The sequence below is a fragment of the Furipterus horrens genome, unplaced genomic scaffold, assembly GCF_987537825.1.
Source record: "Furipterus horrens unplaced genomic scaffold, mFurHor1.1.pri manual_scaffold_12, whole genome shotgun sequence".
Lineage (NCBI taxonomy): Eukaryota > Metazoa > Chordata > Mammalia > Chiroptera > Furipteridae > Furipterus > Furipterus horrens.
Genome location: NW_028327182.1, coordinates 45417222 through 45438523, shown reverse-complemented (window position 1 = coordinate 45438523; position 21302 = coordinate 45417222). Strand labels below are relative to the sequence as shown.

The 21302-nt window shown below is 39.3% G+C and overlaps 1 protein-coding gene across 1 annotated transcript in view; it reads right to left on the bottom strand.

Annotated features, from left to right (window-relative positions):
* Positions 1-4427: 4427 nt before the first annotated feature.
* Positions 4428-21302, bottom strand: part of DNAJC15 (DnaJ heat shock protein family (Hsp40) member C15) — a 102488-nt gene continuing 85613 nt past the window's right edge. The window contains exon 6 of the mRNA XM_090258609.1: positions 4428-4972. Coding sequence (XP_090114735.1) covers positions 4902-4972 — 71 coding nt within the window. The 3' untranslated portion in view covers positions 4428-4901. The remainder of the gene's footprint in view (positions 4973-21302) is intronic.

Sequence of the window (21302 nt, the reverse complement as noted above, 5' to 3'; positions counted from 1 at the left end):
CAGACGGAAAAGGGTTACTTATGGCAGGAAAAGAAATGAACAGTACTTAATGAACTTGCATTTCAATTGAGCAGGATTTTTAATAATTTGTATAAATTCTTTTGTTCAGCAACAATAGAAAGGAAAAAGAGCACTCAACTGGGAACAATAGCTACTCAGCTCATAAAAATCATTAGAACATTTCCTTTGTCTACCATGCTTAGCAATTTGATTGGTAGGCAATAATCCAGATCACTTCGATGCCACCTAAAAAATAAAAAGTCCAGAAAAGCTTTTCAACTTTTCCAGCTAATAAATTATTCTAACAAAAATTCTAATTTCATAATATGTATAACTCCACCATAAATGAAATTTTAGCTCCTAATTCATGGACTATTTTTGACAAGTACATGATACTGATATAGTGTTAACAGGATATGCCCTTTGGGCTGCCTTTCCATTAGCAGGGAGGTATGATGTTCACACATTTACTCACTGACATCAAATCCCCCTTGCAGCAAGAGGCCTTATTCCAGGAGGTGACTACTGAGCAACATGCAGAGTGCCTGTGGACAGCATGTTCCCACTGTGTGAAATGAGTGGTCTGGTTGGATATTTCACTTCTCACCACAGCCTCTGTAGCTCATCCTCAGTGGGTTGAGTCAGAGAAACTCCACATTTTTGACAGTAAGGGCCTGGCTATTCACCTTCTCCCACAATGTCATTAAACTACCTTAACTGCCAAATGTGTTGAAGATATGTCATTAAAAGCTCTTTTCTATGTTCAAGATTTCCCATGACTACCAAAGTATTTTAGTATTTGGATAAAGTATGTTATTTCTAATGACTCTGTTAGGTAATCATAAACATGTATTTCTTAATTCAAAAGTATCACGAAAAAAAGTTCTCTGTTTAAGAATCTTTTTTTTTCTATTTAGTTCGAGCATACTATACATTTTAAGAATGAATTTCTTTTATATCTTTACTGCATGATGTAGTATGTGTACAATATTTGCTGAATGACTAAACTGCATTTCAAACCAAATAACGGAAATGGTTTAAAGACTAAATAAAACAATGTCTCCCACAATCAGCACACTTTTTGCTTAGTAACTTCTCTCCACTTTTGACTTTATGTTGGAGATTGGCACCATCAATTATAGTCTAACTGGCATTCTGGGTTCCCCTTTAATTAACTGTCTGTTTGACTTACACTTTCTCTGGAATCTAAGAAGTAATTGTTTTGTTTTTAAAAGGTCTTTCCTGCTCCCCCAGATTGCATCTAAGATACAAGGATAAACAGAAGCTGCAATATCAACAAAGAACTTAAGAAAAACATGCAATGACAGCAAATATGTAAAAGCGATCTTTATTAAAGATAGGTAACCATTCAAATAAGCTGTTATAGATAATAATGAGTTGCGGGTGGGTAGCTGTTTAAAATCCAATTTTATGAAGATATAATACTTCCATTTAAAGAATGACTAGTAAATTAATATGAACCCAAAATAGCAGTTGTATCATCTGAAACTGTTTCAGCTAGTTGTACTTAAATTCTATAGTCCTGACAAATTTTTTCTTAAAAAATGCCTTGCAATTTGCCTGGGGGAGGAGGGGTGACACAAATCCTGCCCCGCTACATATCATAGTAAAGATGACCACTAATTATTTCAAAATTCTCTATATCCTCTCCCTTTGAAATCTAGGCAGACTCTATGACTGTCAGAACCCAGGCTGAGTTTGCAGCTTCCACTTCCTGTCTCTTTGGACCATTCTCTGTAACCCAGCTACCACCATGTGATGATGTTCTAATAGCCTCTTTTCTAATAGCCTCTGAAGAAGACTCTGTGGAGAGGAACTGAGGCTGCTAACCAACAGCCAGTACTAACAAAGTGGCTCCTTCTGCCCCAGTAGAGGCTGCACAAAATAGACATGAGCTTCCCCCACCATGTGCTCCCAAACTGCAGAATCAAGAATAAGATAAATGATTACTGGAACACACCTCAAACTTTAATTCAAGGTATTCTGAGATTTAAATTTCAAGAAGCAGTGAAATGATGTTTTGAGCACTTTCTATGTGACTAAATACTGTACGCATCCTTGTTCTCTACAACAATCTTATTAGGATTATTTCCTCTATTTTATAGATGAAGCAATTATAGATATTGCCCAAGATCATGTAATAGGAGGGTAACACAGTAGTCCCTCTCTATAACACGGTTCTCTTATCGCAGCCTCGCTGTATTGCGGGATTTTTAAAAATATTATATTTAATTATTTATCGTCGATTTTTTGCTATAAGGTTAATAAGGGACTCGGAACGGTTTATAAGTGTGTGGGAAGGGTTTATAAAGCCTTAAAATATAAATGTTAAAATAAATGTAAGGTTCCTACTTCGTGGATTTTCACCTATTGCGAGGGTGTCTAGAACGTGATACCCGCAATGAGGGAATACTGTATTCAAAACCAGCTCTAACTCCAAGGCACATGCTTAGCAGAAAAATGGGATTGAAAGAAATTCCAAGCTAATGCTAGGGACTCAAATCCTTACAAATAAAATATGAATTAGCAAATATGTCAATTAAAAGGTATGTCTTGAGGGTGCCCAATAATGCTTAGCATAACTTTCAGAATAAGTGTTAACATTTTTTGTAGTATTTAGAAAACATTTTCTTGTACTTAGAACTTTATGATGTCTACTAAATACAAGTGCTGTCCATACTAGAGAGGCTACAGAGATGAATGACAACACTTTGGCTCTAACAGTTCTTATACTTTGGGGAGAAATAAGGCATGTTACACATGGTACCAATATATAAGTATTGTAAAGGGAGGAAATAAAGTGGTATGGGAATTTATCCATTCATTCAACAAATATTTATTGGGTGTCAATGTAGCAGTAAACAAGACTGATATGGTCCCTGTTCCCAGAGAGTTAATATTACTTTTACTGGAAGCACAAGAAAAGGAGGGATACATTTTAGCTTGACCTTCAATGATCTCTACGCTTTGAGCATGTGAAGATCTGAGGATTAGAAGGGCATTTGATGTAGAGATAATAGTGAACAGAAAAATGAAAACCACTAAAGCACAATAAAATTAGGACATACAGGGAGACTTTAAAGCAAGAACAATATTTTGCTAACTCTAAAATTTTTCGGTTTTAAGTCAGGCCATTATTTTATGTGCCCAAAGAGAAAAAATATTAAACATTTCAGCATGGCTCTCAGCTAGGGACAATTTTGCCCTCCAAGGGACATTTGGCAATGTCTGTAAACATTTTTAGTTTTCACAAGTAAGGGGGTGCTACTGGCCTCTAGGAGGTATAGGCGTGGATGTTGCCAATCATCCTACATTGCGCAGGAGAGCTCCCACAAAGAGGAATTACTCAATACTGACAATACTGCCAACACTGAAAACTCCCAACTAAGGAACATGATAAACTAGAAGATGCATCTAGAATATTAAAAAGTATTTTAAAAGAGATGAAATAAATTCAGTTTATCTGGGATGAACCCAGAATTTGTAAAGCAGTACTGGAAAATAATGCTGGTACTCTGAATCTGAATGTTTTCTCACCTTTGGAATAGTAAAGTAATGATGACCAGGGGCTGTTTTGAGAAAATAATATAATCACTCTAATCACAGCAATTAATACCCCATTTCTATTCTGACTACTCTCAGAAGAAACACAATGACTCACCAATCATACGCTATATCTCTTATTGTTGCAGTCCAGCTCTATGCCACTTACCCTATGAAGCTTCCCCTATGCTCTCAGTTTAAAATGCTCCTTTATTCTTTTTAATTTTTGATTTACTTATTGTTTTTCTATTACAGTTGTCTCCTTTCTTCTTTTGAACTTCTTTAGCATATTACCTATCCATCTCTACTAGTATTTATGTAATTTATCTTTCTTCTAAATATATATTCCTTTGGGTTAGAGTCTATGACTGACTCACACCTATAACTCTCAGAGGGGCCACTACAGCATCATACACGTTTTAAGGGCTCAATAAATATATGGAATGAATAATTGAGTAAATATACAGTACTGGGAGACTATAATTAAATACAAACTCCTCAGATTTCTCATAGCTCTTTTCAGCCTTTCCTCATAGGGCTCATTTTGTAAATCTTTAATCATTTTAGTAGCTCTCCAAGTTCTCATGCTTCAGCTATAGGGTCTCAGAGAGAGCAGAGTTCTTCAATGAGTCCTATGAGAAAACACCATTTTGTAAATTCCATTAAGTTTCAGATCTTTTCCCCATGGGATGGCAGTTAGTGTTTGGTCTTAAAATATATAAAGCCCCTTACACAGGCAGCATGCTAAATTCCTCCAAGGAAACAAGGACAATGTGAGTATAAATATGGCCGGGGGAGGGGGGGGGAGAGGGACGACGCCCAAAGGTAGGTTTAAAGTTGTTCATATGGAAAAGACATGCAGGTTCTGACTGATTACAACAGCTTTATTAACTCAAAAGAACGTCCCAATGCAACTGTAAACCTACTTTTGCCCAGTCATGTTTAAGTTGTGAAAACATTTCTACTCAATTGTTCACAAATGCCAATTACATTATTGATGACCACATTTTCTGGACACTTTTCTGTGGGGAGGAGTGTAGAGGGTTTTCAACTAACAGGATAAAAATATTAAAAGGTATGACTATCACAGAGAAAGTAAGAAAATAAGAAAAAGAAGATCAGTTATAAAATTTTAAGGTATTCCTTTAAAAGATAATAGTAAGACAGATTATTAATCTTTTATTATTATACCACTTAACAGTGGAAAAAATTATTATTTATGGTTACCACGTGTATGAAAATTATGATGGTGGTGGTTTAGATTAAATTTGCTAGACTTTGTTGTTAAGCCCTGCCCCACCCTGCTTTTTTCCTTCAGAGTAGTCGTTGAGCATCAATCAATGTTTGGTGGTTTCTTCTAGCAAGTCTTTTGCTTCATTTATTTTGGTTGCTAAGTATGGAGATCCACCTGAAGACAAAGAAAAATAAGTGGTTGAAACATACCTTATTACTGACATTTATATTGGTCTCATGTAAAATATGCTTTAATTATAATTCTCTGATATTTTCCCACACATTCATCCTCAAACATTTCACTGATCAGACATTCGTCGTCGTCGGCAGCCGTCCGTCTCGAGAGACGATGGTGTAGCTTCTTAAGAGTCTATCTGCACCGCCGAGAATGGCTGTGCAGTCCGACTCGGGAGTGACACGGTATCTGTCTCCTCCCGTGTTGAATCGACATCTTGCGATGACGCTGGAGTGTCCTCTCCAGTGAAGCTGAAGCTACAGAGCCTGGGCAGGGTGATATGGAGGGTCTGCTGTTGCCCATGCAGCAGACCCCCCCTCTCTTCGCAGCTGAAGGGTCCAAGGGAAAGACGGAGTCAATACAGCTTGGCTTCAGGTGCGCCGCAGGAGTTGCCGGTGTTGACTGCAACGTCAAACCGCCTTAGGGACTCCGGCTCCGCATTTTCTGTCGGGGTTTACTCCCTTAGCCTTTCCCCTGAAGAGGTATGCTGCAAGGCAGCGGAGGTTTTTTGGAGTCAGAGTTTTCCTTCTCTGATGTGCCCTGACTGGAAGATCGAACCAGCGACACTTAGCTCGCAGGCCGACGCTCAATCCACTGAGCCAAACCAGCCAGGGCTTGATCAGACATTACCATTCAAATATTTAACCAGAGAATTTTCTGAAATTTAGTGGATGGTTAGGTAAATAAAATGATGGTCCTTCTCCAGGACATTTTTTAAGAGGGCAGACTATCTTTGAAGGATATCTTTCTAAAGGAAGTAAATAAATCTAAGGTCTCTTTTAGAGTCTAATCAAACCTTTTAATTTCACAAAAGTAAAATACATGTTAGAAAGGCAATTATGTACTTCCCAGTTCTAAAAATCATATTTACTAATACAGATGAACAAACTAATGATAATAAAAATAATGTTAAAGAAAATGCTCCCTGTTCTCAGAAATGAACCTATTAGAATACTTATGAAATATAGTCCTGCATTCATTGTGCCCTAAAATAAAATTAAGGCAGTTCTTTCATAGTTTTTTGAAATGAATTCTTTCTAATGCAAACAGTAAGAGAAAAATTGAGGTGAATTTCAAATTCAGAATCATTATAAATCACAAACAGAACCTATTTGACATACAAAAATACCAGGTCCATGTTGTCACAGTAAACCTGTTCAAGCATCACATGCCTTCTAACTTCTAGTCCTGAACACTTTCATTGCTTACCAATCAACCTGACAATCATATTAGAATTCACCAGTTTCTTTCATTTTTATTTTTTATTCTCCCCTTGAGTACAAACCATCTATAGTTGTTGAAAACATCGTAGGATATTAATAGATTGCAACAAACCAAAAAAACATATAGATAGTATTGGTATAAATTATCTTGACCTTATTCAAGCCTTTTATTAAGGAAAAAGGAAGGAGGGGTAACAGAATGACAAACATGGTGTGGTAGTAAAAAGGGCAACGTGGGAGGAAGCTATATTTAGCTTTTTGTCCTTAAGTATACCAGTGATGTTTTCATATCAAGATATGAATCGCTATACTTATGAAATATATCATACTGTATCCTTGAATATACAGAAGAATTATAGATGAAGTTGGTGAAGTTTTCATAAACACTTGATTCTGAAACAAACTGATTTCATGATTACATTTGAAAATAAGCTTGGAATTAGGTAAAGTCAATTTTGATAAGCTGTTTAAATTTTTAGAGCTACCAAGGTAATGCCGGGCATCCTGTAGGTCCTCAATAAATATTAAAATATTAACTCAAAACACAACCTTTAATTGATTGACATGCGCTCTGGACATTTAAATAACAGGCCATAATATGCTCATTTAGCAGACAAAACAAATCAAAAGTACAAAAGACTGAAAAGTCTCATTAAACATTGTATTTAGTGATGGCAATGTCGGAGGAACACTGGGTTTTAATTGATGTGCACAGCAGAAACTTTGGCTGGACTCTCATTCTACCCTCCTAAGACTTGGAAAAGCTCCTAAGCCAACAACTGTGACTCCTATATTCCCTTCAAGTAGTGTTTGATTCAAACTGTGAAACTTGAAAGGCTGAAGGTAAGGGAAAGACTTTCTTGCTGGGTCTCTTTGTTATCGCTGCTAGCAAGCGAGACTGTGGTGTAGCAGTGACAGCAACTGTGCCGTTGTACAACTCTAGTGGCAGTCTATGAGGTGGTGTCTTCCCTGACAGGGCGGCTTGTCTGGGGAGTCATTCTTATAGGGCTAGTCTAGAATTTACTCCTTCAGACCTTCCAGGAATTTGTAATCACTAATTTCCTGCACTAAATGCTCTCCTGCTTAAAACATGTAGTTTCTGGCAGAGAATCTTGATTGATACAACATTATAGGATATATATCCTATATTTAATGGGAACAATACATACTTGAATCTTTCAATCCTGCTCAAATTTCTTGTGGGAATCATCCAGATTCCATTTACTTAGAATACTTACCCTCACTCTTGACGTCTGTACCTTTGTACTTCCACTAACTATTGCTGAAGCTCTTCTGCTTTTGGCTATCGTGAACTATCATATTTTAGACCAACCCTCCTATTAACACCAACTGGAAGAGTTGAATAAAATACAAACACATCAATATGAAAGAACAGGGTCTACCAGGTCAGCCAACTCTTTAGGGTGAAGATCCTGCAGATAAGGAAAATGCATTGTGATGGGCCCAACATTCTGCACTGCTTTTTCCCTTCAAAGAAGCCAAATACCAGATAGTATCTACTATACAATTCCACTTACATGAAATGCTAGAAAAGAGATATCTAATCTATGGTGGCAGAAAGGAGAACAACAATTATGCAATTTGGGGTAGGGACTGACAATGGGAAGCAGCACTAGGGAACATCTTGAATTCTGATAAGCTAATATTTTGTTTGTTTTTGCATCTATGTATATCTTGTGAGATCTTTCTTTATCAGGGCTTGTAATCAAAGATATGCTATCCCCATAAAAAGAATTGGAATGCATTTTCTTTTCCTTCTTCCTTTTTTTTTTTTTTTGAAAAATTCATTTATAAAATTATCTTGGCCAATCTTTTTACTTGTAGGAAGGTGTTTATAGGTTAAATTTCTCAAATAGATAGGATTCTTTGAAATCTTTTTCCTAGAATTTATGTCATTTAAATTTTAAATGTTTTAGTATGAAGATGATCTTTTTTATTTTTTTATAGTGAACTAACCTTTGACTGTGTTAATTCCCTGGAACGCTCATTTCTATTGTGATAATTTTCTTTGATGCATGGGTTATTTAGAAGTACACTGATAGATTTCCAAACACTGGGATCCCCTAGATGTGTTTATTGTTTTCTAATTTAATTATGTTCACACCAATAATCCAAGATTGGCTTGAACATTAGAAAATTTATCAATGTAATTCATCACATTAACAGAATATAAAACTTCTATGTGATCAAAGTTATCAAAAAATATAGCAAACATTATATTTAATAGTAAAATGTTGAAACCTTTGGTTCCCAGATCAGCAAAAAGAACAGGGCATCTACTATCATCATTTTATTTAACACGATAACAGAGGTTCTAGACATTGTAATAAATGTTCTCCTCTATCCCAAATAAAAAAAGAAATAAAGACTGGAAAGAAAGAAATTATCATTCTTCATTAATGACATGACTGAGTTTGTAGAAAATCTAAAATAATCTAAAGACAAAAATCAAAGAATTATTAAATATACCACATTTTTCACACTATAAGATGCATCTGACCATAAGACACACCTAGGTTTAGAGGAGAAAAACAAGAAAAAAAAAAACTGAACCAAATGGTGTACTACAATATTTAATAAAATACAACAATAATATTTCAACCATGTAAAGTGAACAGTGGTATTAAGAACCATCTTCACTGTCATTAACAAATGAGGAGACTTTAAGGTTCAAGTACTCTTCTAGTTTCCTGGGAACCTGAAGAACTCATCATCGCTAGTGTCAGAATTTATGAAGCTCAGTTGCTCACAATCACTGATATCACTTTCTTCACTGTCTTCATACTGACCAGATGCCATGAGATTCAGCAGTAAAGTGGGACATTTAAGTGTCCCCAGGGGTTTCACGTGGGCTCACCGCTTCCTCTTCTAACAGCTGTCACCACCGCTGACAGGTCAGGTAAGACACATCACGGTCTGTGACTCAATATTCGCTCCATAAGACGCATAGACATTTCCCCCCCACTTCTGGGGGGAAAAAAAGTGTGTCTTATGAAGCGAAAAATATGGTATTTAATGAGTTGCTGGATGCAATAGCAATATATATAAAAAATATTTTTTATGTCCTAGAAATAACTATACAACATAAATTTAAAAAACAACATAATTTATAATAACATTAAAAAATCAATACCTAGGAATAAATTTAACAAATTATGTATATAGCCACAACCAAGAACACTGAAAAGCCTTATTGAAATAAATTAAAGGTGACCTAAATAAATGAAAGAATGTGTCCTCTTCATGGATTAGAAAATTCAATATTGCACAGATGCCAATGCTCTCTAAATAGACCTATAGATTCATAGCAATTCAAATAATAACCCAGGAGATTTGTGTGTGAACGTGTGTGCTTGCACATGTACACATAGAAACTGACAAGACAATAATTTTTTAAAAGATTTTATTTATTTATTTTTAGAGGGGAAGGGAAGGAGAAGGAGAGGGAGAGAAACATCCATGTGTGGTTGCCCCTAGCACGCTCCTAACTGGGGATCTGGTTCGCAACCTAGACATGTGCCCTGACTAGGAATTGAACTGGTGACCCTTTGGTTTTCAGGCCGGGACTCAATCCACTGATCCACACCAGTTAGGGCTGATATTCTTAATTTATATAAAAATGTAAAGGGTCAAACATAGCTAAAAAATCTTATATAACAAAAAACTGAAAGACTTACACTACCCCCCAAAAATACTTGTTATGAAGCTATACAGATTTAAAGTGTGGTACTGGCACAATGAGGCCCAGACTGGTATGGCTCGTTGGATAGGTGTTGTCCCTCAAAGCACAAGGTCGCCAGGTTGATTCCTGGTCAGGGCATATGCCTGGGTTGTGGGTTTGGTCCCCACTTGAGGAAATTGATCAATATTTCTCTCCATCTCTTTCTCCCTCCCTGCGCCTCTAAAAATAAATAAATAAAATATTAAAAAAATAATCAATGGATAAAGAGAGAACAGAAAACATTTCCATAAATATCTGGTTACTTGATTACTAACAGGGTAACATTATGGTTCACTGGGGAAAGAACGCCTCTTTCAATAAATAATGCTGGATTGCTTGGATATCTATCATATATAAATAATCGAAGCTTTAGTCTTATCTCACACCATATACAAAAATAATTCCAGTTTATTACAGAAATAATTATGTAAGACAAAGGTTCCAAAAATCATTTATAAGATGGAGATTTTCATGAACTGGAGAAAGGCAAAAATTTCCTAAACAAACTCAAAAAGCACTACCTATAGGACTTCTGGCCAAGATGGAGGCATAAACACACATGCTACATCTCCCTCCACAATGAAGAAGGAATACAACTCCCTCAAAACTAGAAACAACCAGAAGTTCCAGAAAATCAAACTGCATGGAAGTCCAGCAAACAAAGATATAAAGAAGGAATACTCATCCAGACAGGTAGGAGGGGCGGAGCCGGGGCGGAGAGGACACGGTGTGGCGGTGGCAGCAGCGGAGGCAGCAGCAGGCTGGCAGAAAGCAGTTATATGTTTTAAAAAGTCAGGAGGGACACCTGGGGAGCATTCCCAGTTCCTCACCAGACCGTGCAGCTCATGGTCTCAGCACGGGGGAAAAATCAAGCCTCACTGCTTTTACTGTGCAAACCAGTGGGGGTTGGGTGGAGGCAGAAACTGCTGGTCTCTCAGCAGAGTCTGCTTGTTTAAAGGGCCCCCATAGTCCTATAACATCCGCAGACCCATCCACTCTGGGATCGACAGCCAGGGCAACAGCTAGAGAGGCACTAGTCCCATACGGAAGTGGGAGAAGTGTCTGGAAAAGGGGAGAGTGCTGGGCAAGCAGCATTATTCCCTCTCAGACCACTCCCCCACATACAGCGCCAAAACATGGTGAAACAGGTCGCTCTGTACTGACGAATCCCTAAGGCTCCGCCCCTTACAATGTAACAGGAGTGGCAGCTCTAACACACAGAGGCAAACACACACAGGAGACTTCCAGCCAAGATGGAGGCCTAGACTGACATGCTCTGTCTCCTTTCACAACTAAGAAGGAATACAATTACCGCAAAACCAGAAATAACTATAAGTTCCAGAAAATAAATGGAAGTCCAACATATGAAGTTATAAAGAAGTGGTGCTCATCTGGACAGGTAGGAGGGGTGAAGCCAGGGTGGAGAGGTCAAGTTGTACTGGTGGCAGTAACAGTAGTGATGGTGGCAGCAGCAGCAATGGTGGTGGGATGGCAGTAAGCCCAGACACCCATATTTAAGGAGAGGCGAGAAGCACCTGGGGAGCATCCCAAGCTGCAGACCAGAGCTGTCAGCTTGAGATTCCAATGTCAGGGAAGGCAGACCCCCATTGCCTTGGACTGTGAGGCCCGGAGGGGGTGGGGACAGAGGAGGAGGCTCCCGGTCTCTCAGCGGAGAGTGAATGGCAGGAATCCATCTTGGACCCCCACCCCCACAGAAAATGCCACAGTGTGGTGAGAAGGGTCACCCATTTGTGACAAGTGCATGGCGCTCTGCCCTCTATAGGGTAGGAGGTGTGACAGTCCCACCCAGGAAGCAAAGGTAAACACAAAACTGTCAGGAAGGTACAGATCATGACAGAGATCCTGGTGATGCAGCTGACCAGACAACAAATATCTAATCTAATGAAGCAGCAGATAGGAAATCTTTCTGAGGCACTGTTCAGAGATCTGGTTATAAAAATGCTTACAGACCTAACAGCAGAGCTTAAACAGGACGGGGAAGGAATGAAGGCTAGTCCTGCTGAAATGAACAAAAACATATACAAAACTAGTGGTGAGGGAAAGAAAACCAGGGATCAAATCAACAAATCGGAACATAGGGAAGGAACGAACAGTCAACCATGCAGAAAGAGGGGAAAAAAAGTGAGGAAAATGAGGAGAGGCTCAGAAACCTATGGGACAGCTATAAGCGGGCCAACATCCGAATCATAGGGTTGCCAGAAGGTGAAGAAGAAGAACTAGAAATTGAAAAATTATGTGAAAAAATAATGAAGCAGAACTTCCCTAACTTGGGGAAGGAAATAGACTTACAGGTCCAAGAAGCACAGAGAGTTCCAAAAAAACTGGACCCATGGAGAACCACACCAAGACACATTATAATCAAAATGTCAAAAATTAAGGATAAAGAGAGAATCTTAAAAGCATCAAGAGGGAAGAGAAAAATCATGTACAAAGGGGTCCCAATTAGACTATCAGCTGATTTCTCAAAGGAGACTTTACAGGCAAGAAGGGACTGGCAAGAAATATTCAAAGTAATCAAAATAAAAAACCTACAACCACGATTACTCTATGCAGCGAAGCTGTCATTCAGAATAGAAGGGCAAAGAAAGTGTTTCGAGAACAAAGTAAGACTGAAGGAGTTTGTTAGGTACAAACCATTGTTATATGGGATGTTAAAGGGACTTGTTTAGAAGAAGGAGGATCAGGACAATGAACATTAAAATGAAAACTGTATTACAACAACCAACAGCAGAAGCTAGGGAACTGAGGCAAGGGCAAACTAAGTAGGCAACGAGAAGGGAAAAAGAATTATAGGTAAGGGGAGTATATTGGGGGGAGGTCAGCGGGGAGGGGTCGGGGAGAGGGAGGGAGATGGTGCAGGAATTGGGAAGCATAGTGGGAGGGAGTGGAGTGGACAGGAAGATGTTGAAAAGAACTATATGCAGGACCAATGGGCATGGGCTAAGGAAGGAGACAACTGGAGGGAGAGGGGGAGTAGGGGGGAAAAAATTGGGACAACTGTAACAGCATGATCAATAATCAAAAAAAGAAAAATATATAAAAGTAGCTGTACACATTAAATGAATGAACTGTATGACATTGATGGTTGTACTCAGATTAAAATATATATAAAGTAAAAAAATAATAAAATACAATAAAATAAAATCAGCAAGAAAGAAGAAAATTATGTACAAAGGAATCCCAATAAGACTATCAGCTGATTTTTCAAAGGAAATCCTGAAGGCAAGAAGGGACTGGCAAGAAATATTCAAACTAATGAAAAGCAAAAACCCACAACCATGATTACTCTATCCAGCAAAGCTGTCATTCAGAATAGAAGGGGAAAGAAAGTGCTTCCAGGACAAAGTAAAGCTGAAGGAGTTCATCAGATACAAACCACTGTTATAGGAAATATTAAAGGGACTTGTTTAGGAGAATGAGGATCAAAACTATGAACATTAAAATGAAAACTGTATCACAACAACCAACAACAGAAGCTAGGGAACTGAAACAAAGGCAAACTAAGTAGGCAGAGAGAGTGGGAAAATAATTATAGGTATGGGGAACATATTGGGGGGAGGTCAGCAGGGAGGGGTAAGGGGGTAAAGGTAGGGAGATGGTACAGGAATTAAGCACAGTAGGAGGGAGTGGAGTAGACAGGATGATGCTGAGAAGAACTATATGCACAGTCAATGGGCATGGACTAAGGGGGTGCAATTGGAGGGAGAGGGGGGTCACTGGGTGGAAGGGAACAAGGGGAAAAGAAATTGGGAGAACTGTAGCAGCACAATCAATAAATCTTTTTTTTTTTTTTTAAAGCACTAACTATAAAGGCAAAGTTTCATAAACTGGATTACCTTAAAATTAAAAAATTTCCATTCATGAACGGACACCATTAAACATATGCAAAAGCAAGTCACAGAAGAAAGATATTTACAATACAAAGAACTCATATCTAGACTATCAGAACATAGAGTGTAGGAGCACCAAATATTCCCTGTAAAAAGTTTCAAAGATCTGCTAAATATGTAAATATGTAGGGGCTTCAGATATTCTTTGTAAAAAGTAGCAAGGGCCTGCTAAAAAGCCTTGAAGAGAGGAATGTAGGAAGGAGTGTAGCAATTGGTGATTTACAAGCTAAAAGCACCTCGGCCTCCATCACCTTCCATTTGCTTGTGTCTGGTTTATAACATTTGTGAAAGTTATACTTTACAGAATATCTAGCCCTTTGAAAGAATTCGTCCCTGGCCAGAGAGCTGTGCTGCTGGAGATAACCTTATAGCCTTGCAAATTTCTGTTCCTGTTACTGCCAAGACATTCCTGCAGTCCTGCCCAGCCACCTCTTCCTAAGGCTGTTTCCCGCCAAAGAAGAAACAAAGGGGGCTTCACCAGTATATAACCAGCGTTTAGACTCCATTGTAGGTTGGAACATGTTAGAGACCAGCTCAGGGTCTGCCCAACTCCTGGCCATTATTAAAATCCTTTGCTTACTTTATACACCGCTTCGGAGTGTTCAATCTCACCTATGTAGCCATAACAAAAGAATGGGGCAAAAGTGATTTGCAGTTGTAAGTACACAAAACAGAGTTTATTCTTGTATTATTATTTATTAATTATTGCATTACTTTACATACAAAGAAATGTGAACTTAACTTTTGCCCAATCCTGTATGCTGTTACCAAAAGTTAGTAAGAAAAAGAGACAACACAACAGAAAAAATAGATAAGCAAAGCTAACCGACGGTGATAAAAGTCAGGTTAGTGGTCACCTTTGAGGAGTGGGGAGTGACTAGAAAAGTACATGAGCAGAGTTTTTGTATGGTTTCATTTTTTAAAAAGATTTTATTTATTTTTAAAGAGAGAGGAGGGAGGGAGAAAAAAAGGGAGAGAAACATCGATGTGTGAAAGAAACATTGATCAGCTGCCTCTCACATGCACCCCAATGGGACTGGGCCCTCAACCCAGGCATGCGGCCTGACTGAGAATCAATCTGGAGATCCTTCACTTCATGGAATGACTCCGAATCAACTGAACCACAGTGGTCTGGACGTATGGTTTTATTTTTAATCTGGGTACTGGCTACAGAAGTGGGGTCACTTTGTGAAAATTCACTGAATTGTATAATACTTTTATGAACTTATATTTCAATTTTTACAAGTTTATTGAAACACTAGTACTAGAGATATGTTGACCTCCCTGCCATTTGAAGACATTACAAATTTCTACTGTCTAAAAAACACTGGGATCAGCAAACCTATGGTCAAGACCATGATGATGAAGGTAATGACTAGGCATGGTTCTAAAATATGATTTCATTGGTTCTTCCAACCATCCCTTGCAGTTGCTCAATTCATTTGGTCATTATATAAAGGGAGTGAATCACACAAAAGTTTAGTAAGTTGTCAGGAAGCCAGGTTCCTGAGCCTGCACACTTCTTAATCACTACACCATAGAGCTTCCCATTTTGTACCCAGAATTTATTAATTAGGTGGTTATTGTAAACATTTTCTCTTTCTTAAAGCCTGTAATCACATCCCAGATCCTCTTCCTTCTTGATAGAATTGAAATCATGCCTTGTGACTTATATTTTAAAATACATATCTACCTATTAGATAATAAGTATCTTGAAGAACAATCATGTCTTAGACTTCTCTGTATTAGCAACACAGCTCTGAGTACACAAATGGGACTCAAGATATGTTTTTGATGATGAGGAGAAGTTATTTTCCTGCATCAAGTACCAGCTTCATAGTTGTAAAACCACACCAGACAGAGAAAATAGGTAAAACAAGTGTGTTAGGAGTATGTCCTTTAAATATAAATGTCTATAAAACATCTGTGGAAGATATCCTAACCAGCACAACAAAAAATAAGTAAACAGTCTACAATTAGCAATTATTTTAAAGATAGGTATAATTTATTGCTTCAGTACATTTCATAATTAGTATATCAATTTGAGGATTAAGAAGATACAGGTTCCCTTTGATCCATGGGTCTTACTTAGGCAGATCTTATCACTGAATTTTCATATTCCTTAACTCTCCTTAAAACTTATGAAACAAATCTGTAAGTAGGAAATAAAATATTGCCATTTGCTGATCTGAAGGGTTCTTAAAGGTCACCTATCTTTCTAAAAAAAAAGATGTTACAATCATGTGGAGGCAGATAGGAGCTGTACTTATGGCATAAGGAGTTTCACTGATCTGTTCCCCAGAAATTAGTGAAAACTATTAAAAAGCCCCAACCATCTGAAGCCTCTGGAAATGGTCTTAAAAACAAAAATAAAAAAAGAAACATCTATTCAATAAAATCTATGAAAATTCAGTGAGAAAAGCAGGAATCTGTATTTGAACCAAAATGGCTCTCTTCTTTCCCTCTCCCAGTTCAGCTAGGCAGAGGATCCAAACAGGATTGATGCAGCCAAGAACAAAGGGCTTCCTTTTTCCACAGCTCCTGGAAAGAGAGCTTTCTTTCTGGGAGGTGAAAATCCTTCATATTCCCCTTCCTGCTCCCAGCTGCCTGATGCCAAGACTAAGTCTCAGGCAAATGGAACAGAGGCTCTACCTGAGGTCTAATTCCCCTAGAATACTGGGAGCTTAAGAGTCCTTCTCCGGGTCCACAAGGCATGATGATTCCATATGAGAGGCAAGCCAACAAGACCCCCTCTATCACACACTTAGCTATTACAGTGGGGGTTTCACTCAGGAGAAGCTTGCCTTAGTTTCCACTCCCAACTCCAGAGCCCTGGCACAGAGATTTTGCCTGTGGAATAAACAGGCCATAAAAGCAATAGCTCCTAATCTCTTCCCCATAGGAGCTGACTTCATTTCAAACAGTGTGAAGGGTACTTTCATCGGCATTATAAGAACAGTAGAGGTTTTGATAAAAGGCAACTGGAGGGAGATTCATTACTTTAATAAAGATACAGTTTAGACTGTAAACCAGTTCACAGAAGAGAACCAGAGAATAAGAACACTGACCTCAGAAACTATTCCATCAAAGGAGCTACAATTTGACATTAGCCTGTAGAGAAATTTATGTCCCAGGGCACTGTTGAAAACAACCAAGCAACTGGTCAGCAATTAGTGGAGTTTAACAGTTTGGTGTGATCAAGAAATAAGAGAAAGAGAGTTCTACTAGTACCACTGCCATCCCAAGGTGACTGAGAGCATACCCAAAGCTGTGCCTCCTTGGGGAACAGTGGAAAAGACTTAACACTGGGGGACGGGGGCGATTTTGGAGAGTATAGGCTTCACTAATATAATCCAGCCAGTTCCCAATAATATTACAACGTAGGCAAATAAACAGTAAAGTGTGATAGTATGACCCACATACATATCTTGAAAAAAAGCAACAGAAACTATCTGTGAGAGTGACCAGGTGTTGTATTTATGGAAAAAGTTTAAAAAGTAGCTATTAGAAATACGTTGATAGAAAAAAAGGAACACTCAAAAATGGTGGTGTAGGTAGACATAGCTTGCCACTTTGCACAACCACATCAAAATTACAATGAAAAATATAAAACAACACTTCCGGCCAAGATGGAAGTGTAGAGAGACACACTGCGTCTCCCTCCACAACTAAGAAGGAATACAACTACCTCAAAACTAGAAACAACCAGAAGTTCCAGAAAATCTAAATGCATGGAAGTCCAGCAAACAAAGATATAAAGAAGAAATACTCACCCAGACAAGCGGGAGGGGCAGAGCCAGGGTGGAAAGGACACTGTGTGGTGGCGGCAGCAGAGGTGGGTCCGCGGAAAGCGCAGTCACATGTTTTAAAAAGTCAGGAGGGACACCTGGGGAGCGTTCCCAGCTCCTCACCAGACTGCACAGCTGACTGTCCCAGCACCGGGGAAAATCAAGCCTCATTGCTTCTGACTGTGCAGACCAGTCGGGGTTTGAGGTGGAGGCACAAACTGCCAGTCTCTAAGCAGAGTCCACTTGTTTAAAGGGCCCCCATGGTCCCAGAATCTCCACAGACCCATCCAGTCTGGGAACGACAGCCAGGGCAGCAGCTAGAGGGGCGCCAGTCTGGTGCAGAAGTGGGAGAGGTGCCTGGAAAAGGGGTGAGTGCCGGGCTGGTGGCATTGTCCCCTCTCGGACCTGTCCCCCACATACAGTGCCAAAACGTGGTGAAACGGATCGCCTTGTACTGATGAATCCCTAAGGCTCCGCCCCTTACAACATAACAGGAGTGACAGCTCTACCTGGGACTCAGAGGCAAACAAACACAGGAGCCTGTCAGAATGAGGAGGCAAAGAAGTATGGCCCAAAAGGAGAAATGGATCAAGGTTGCAGTGGGAGAACTAAGCAACAAGGAGATGGTCACCTAACAGATGAGAAGACAGACAACTTAACAAATTCAGAATTCAAAACACTGGTGATAAAGATGCTCACAGGCTTGACAGATATGCTTGAGTACAGCAAACGCATAAGAGAAGTGAAGGCTATGCTAAGTGAAGCGAAGTAAAATCCACACAAAACCAATGGTGAAAGGAAGGAAACCGGGGTTCAAATCAATGACTTGGAATATAAGGAAGAAAAAAACAGTCAACCAGTGCAGAATGAGGAAGCAAGAATTTTAAAAAATGAGGAAAACTTTCCAAATTTTGCAAAGGAAATGGACATACAGGTCCAGGAAACATGGAGGGTTTGGGTGAGCTGGACCCAGAGGGGACCACACCAGGATGCATCATGACTGAGATGCCAAAGTTGAAAGATAAAGAGAGAGTCCTGGGGGCAGCAAGAGAGAGGCTCTAGGACTGTCAGCTGATTTCTCAGAGGACACTTTGCAAGCAGGAAGGGACAGGCAAGCAGTATTCAATGTGATGAAAGGCAACCTGCAACCAGGACTACTCTATCCAGCAAAGCTATCATTTGGAATGGAAGGGCAGATGAAGTGCTTCCCAGACAAGGTAAAGCTAAAGGAGCTCATCATCACCAAGCCATTATTATATGAAATGTCAAAGGGACTTAGTTAAGAAAAAGAAGATAAAAACTATGAATACTAAAATGACAACAAACTCACAACTATGAACAACTGAATCTAAAATATAAAAACAAAATCCAACTAAGCAAACCAGAATAGGAACAGAATCATAGGTATGGGCATCATTTGGAGGGTTATCATCTGGGAGTGGGGAGGAGGAGAAATGGGGAAATGGTGCAGGGACTAAGAAGCATAATTGGTTGGTACAAAATAGACAGGAGGATGTTAAGAATAATATAGGAAAGCATGAAGCCAAAGAACTTATATGCATGACCCATGGATAGAAACTAAGGGGGGTGGGATTGCTGGAGGGAAGGCGAGTACTGGGCAGAGGGGAGCAAAGGGGGAAAATATTGGGACAACTGTAACAACATAATCAATAAAATATACTTAAAAAAAATAGAACCATCACTCAGAATCATCCAAAATCGAGTTGAATCGAAGTCTCACAACTATAAAATCAAGCTGAATGGAAGTTTGACAACTATGCATTAAAGAAACCATATCCATCCAGACTGGTAGAGGGGTGGTCCCACACCCACATTTGGTGGATAAAAATTTGGGAGGGACATCTCGGGAAGTTAAGTCCCTACAACTTCTGGCTACAAAAACCAGCGGGGAGTGAGTTCCTTTTAAAGAACCCAAACATGGACTCACCTACTCAGACTCACTCCCTCTGAATTCCAGCGCTGGGGTAGCAGCTTGAAAGGCACCACTGGTATATAGGGAGGAACTAAAGTGTCTAGCATTAAGGCGAGCAGAAGCCATTATCCCTGTGCTAAACCCTCCTCCTACAGAGCCTGCAAGGAAGTGCCATATCTGAGACTCCATCGACCTGGCTCCTTGGAGATCCCCAGACTCTGCTCCTCCCAATTTACAGGCCCACTCAAGCTGCTTTTTCATAGAATAGCTGATCTCTGCTCATGCATCATAACCTCCTAAATCCTATTAAAGAAGCACTAGCAGCAGCCCACTGAGATTCCACAGCTTGACTTTACATGAGAATCTCCAAGCCCAGCACAAGTAGCAGCCATCTCGGATTACTTTATAGCTCAGGCAGGGTGCCCCAGGCAAAACACAGGTGGAGGCTGACCTTGGCCTGCACCACCTGGGAAACACCAGGGCCAGTGTACCCAGTGAACAGCTACACACAACATCAGAGCACTACCACCCTGCCCCTGTACAGTTGATCCTCCACAGAGAGCAGAGGCTGGCAGTCAGTGGTCACAGCCAGTCCTTGCAGCTCACTGGTCTGGGTAAATCCCTCTCATTGATCTGTCAACAGCTAACAAGGCTCAACTACAAGAGGAGAATGTACCCAGCCCACACAAGGGTGTACCTTAAGTACCCAGCTTGGTTGATAGGGAAGGCTGTGCCACTGGAACCTATAGAACACCTACTACATTGGTCATGCTACCAACACAGGGAGTCAAAGCAGCTCTAATATGCAGAAACAAACACAGGAGGCTGCCAAAATGAGGAGACAAAGAAACATGGCCCAAATGAAAGAACAGATCAAAACTCCAGAAAAAGAACTAAATGAATGGAGAGAGCCAACTATCAGATGCAGGGTTCAAAACACTGGTGATCAGAATGCTCAGAGAACTGGTTACATAGAGCAAGAGCATAAGGAAGAAATGAAGGCTACACTAAGTAAAATAAAGAAAAATCCACAGGGAAGCAACAGTAAAGGGAAGGAAGCTGCAATTCAAATAAATGATTTGGAACATACGGAAGTAATAAATTTTCAACCAGAACAGAAAGGAGAAATATGAAGTCAATAAAACAAGGACAGTATAAGAAGATTCTGGGACATCTCCAAAAGTGCCAACATCTGAATCATAGAGATGTCAGAAAGAGAAGAGGAAGGGTAAGAAATTAAAAACTTATTTGAGAAAAAAAAAAAGAAAAGAACACTTCCCTAATTTTCTGAAGGAAATAGACAAACAAGAACAGGAAGCACAGAGAATCCCAAACAAGTTGAGCTCAAAGAGGACCACACGAAGGCACATCATAATTAAAATGCCAAAGATTAAAGGTAAAGAGAGAATCTTAAAAGTAGCAAGAGAAAAGCAGAGAATTACCTACAAAGGAGTTCCCATAAGATGGTCAGTTGACTTCACAAAAGAAACTTTGCAGGCAAGAAGTATTTAAAGTGACTAAAAGCAAGGACCTATAACCAAGATTACTCTATCCAGCAAAGCTATCATTTAGAATGGAAAGGTAGATAAGTGCTTCCCAGACAAGGTAAAGCTAAAGGAGTTCATCATCACCAAGCCCTTATTATAAGTAATTTTAAAGGGACTTATTTAAGA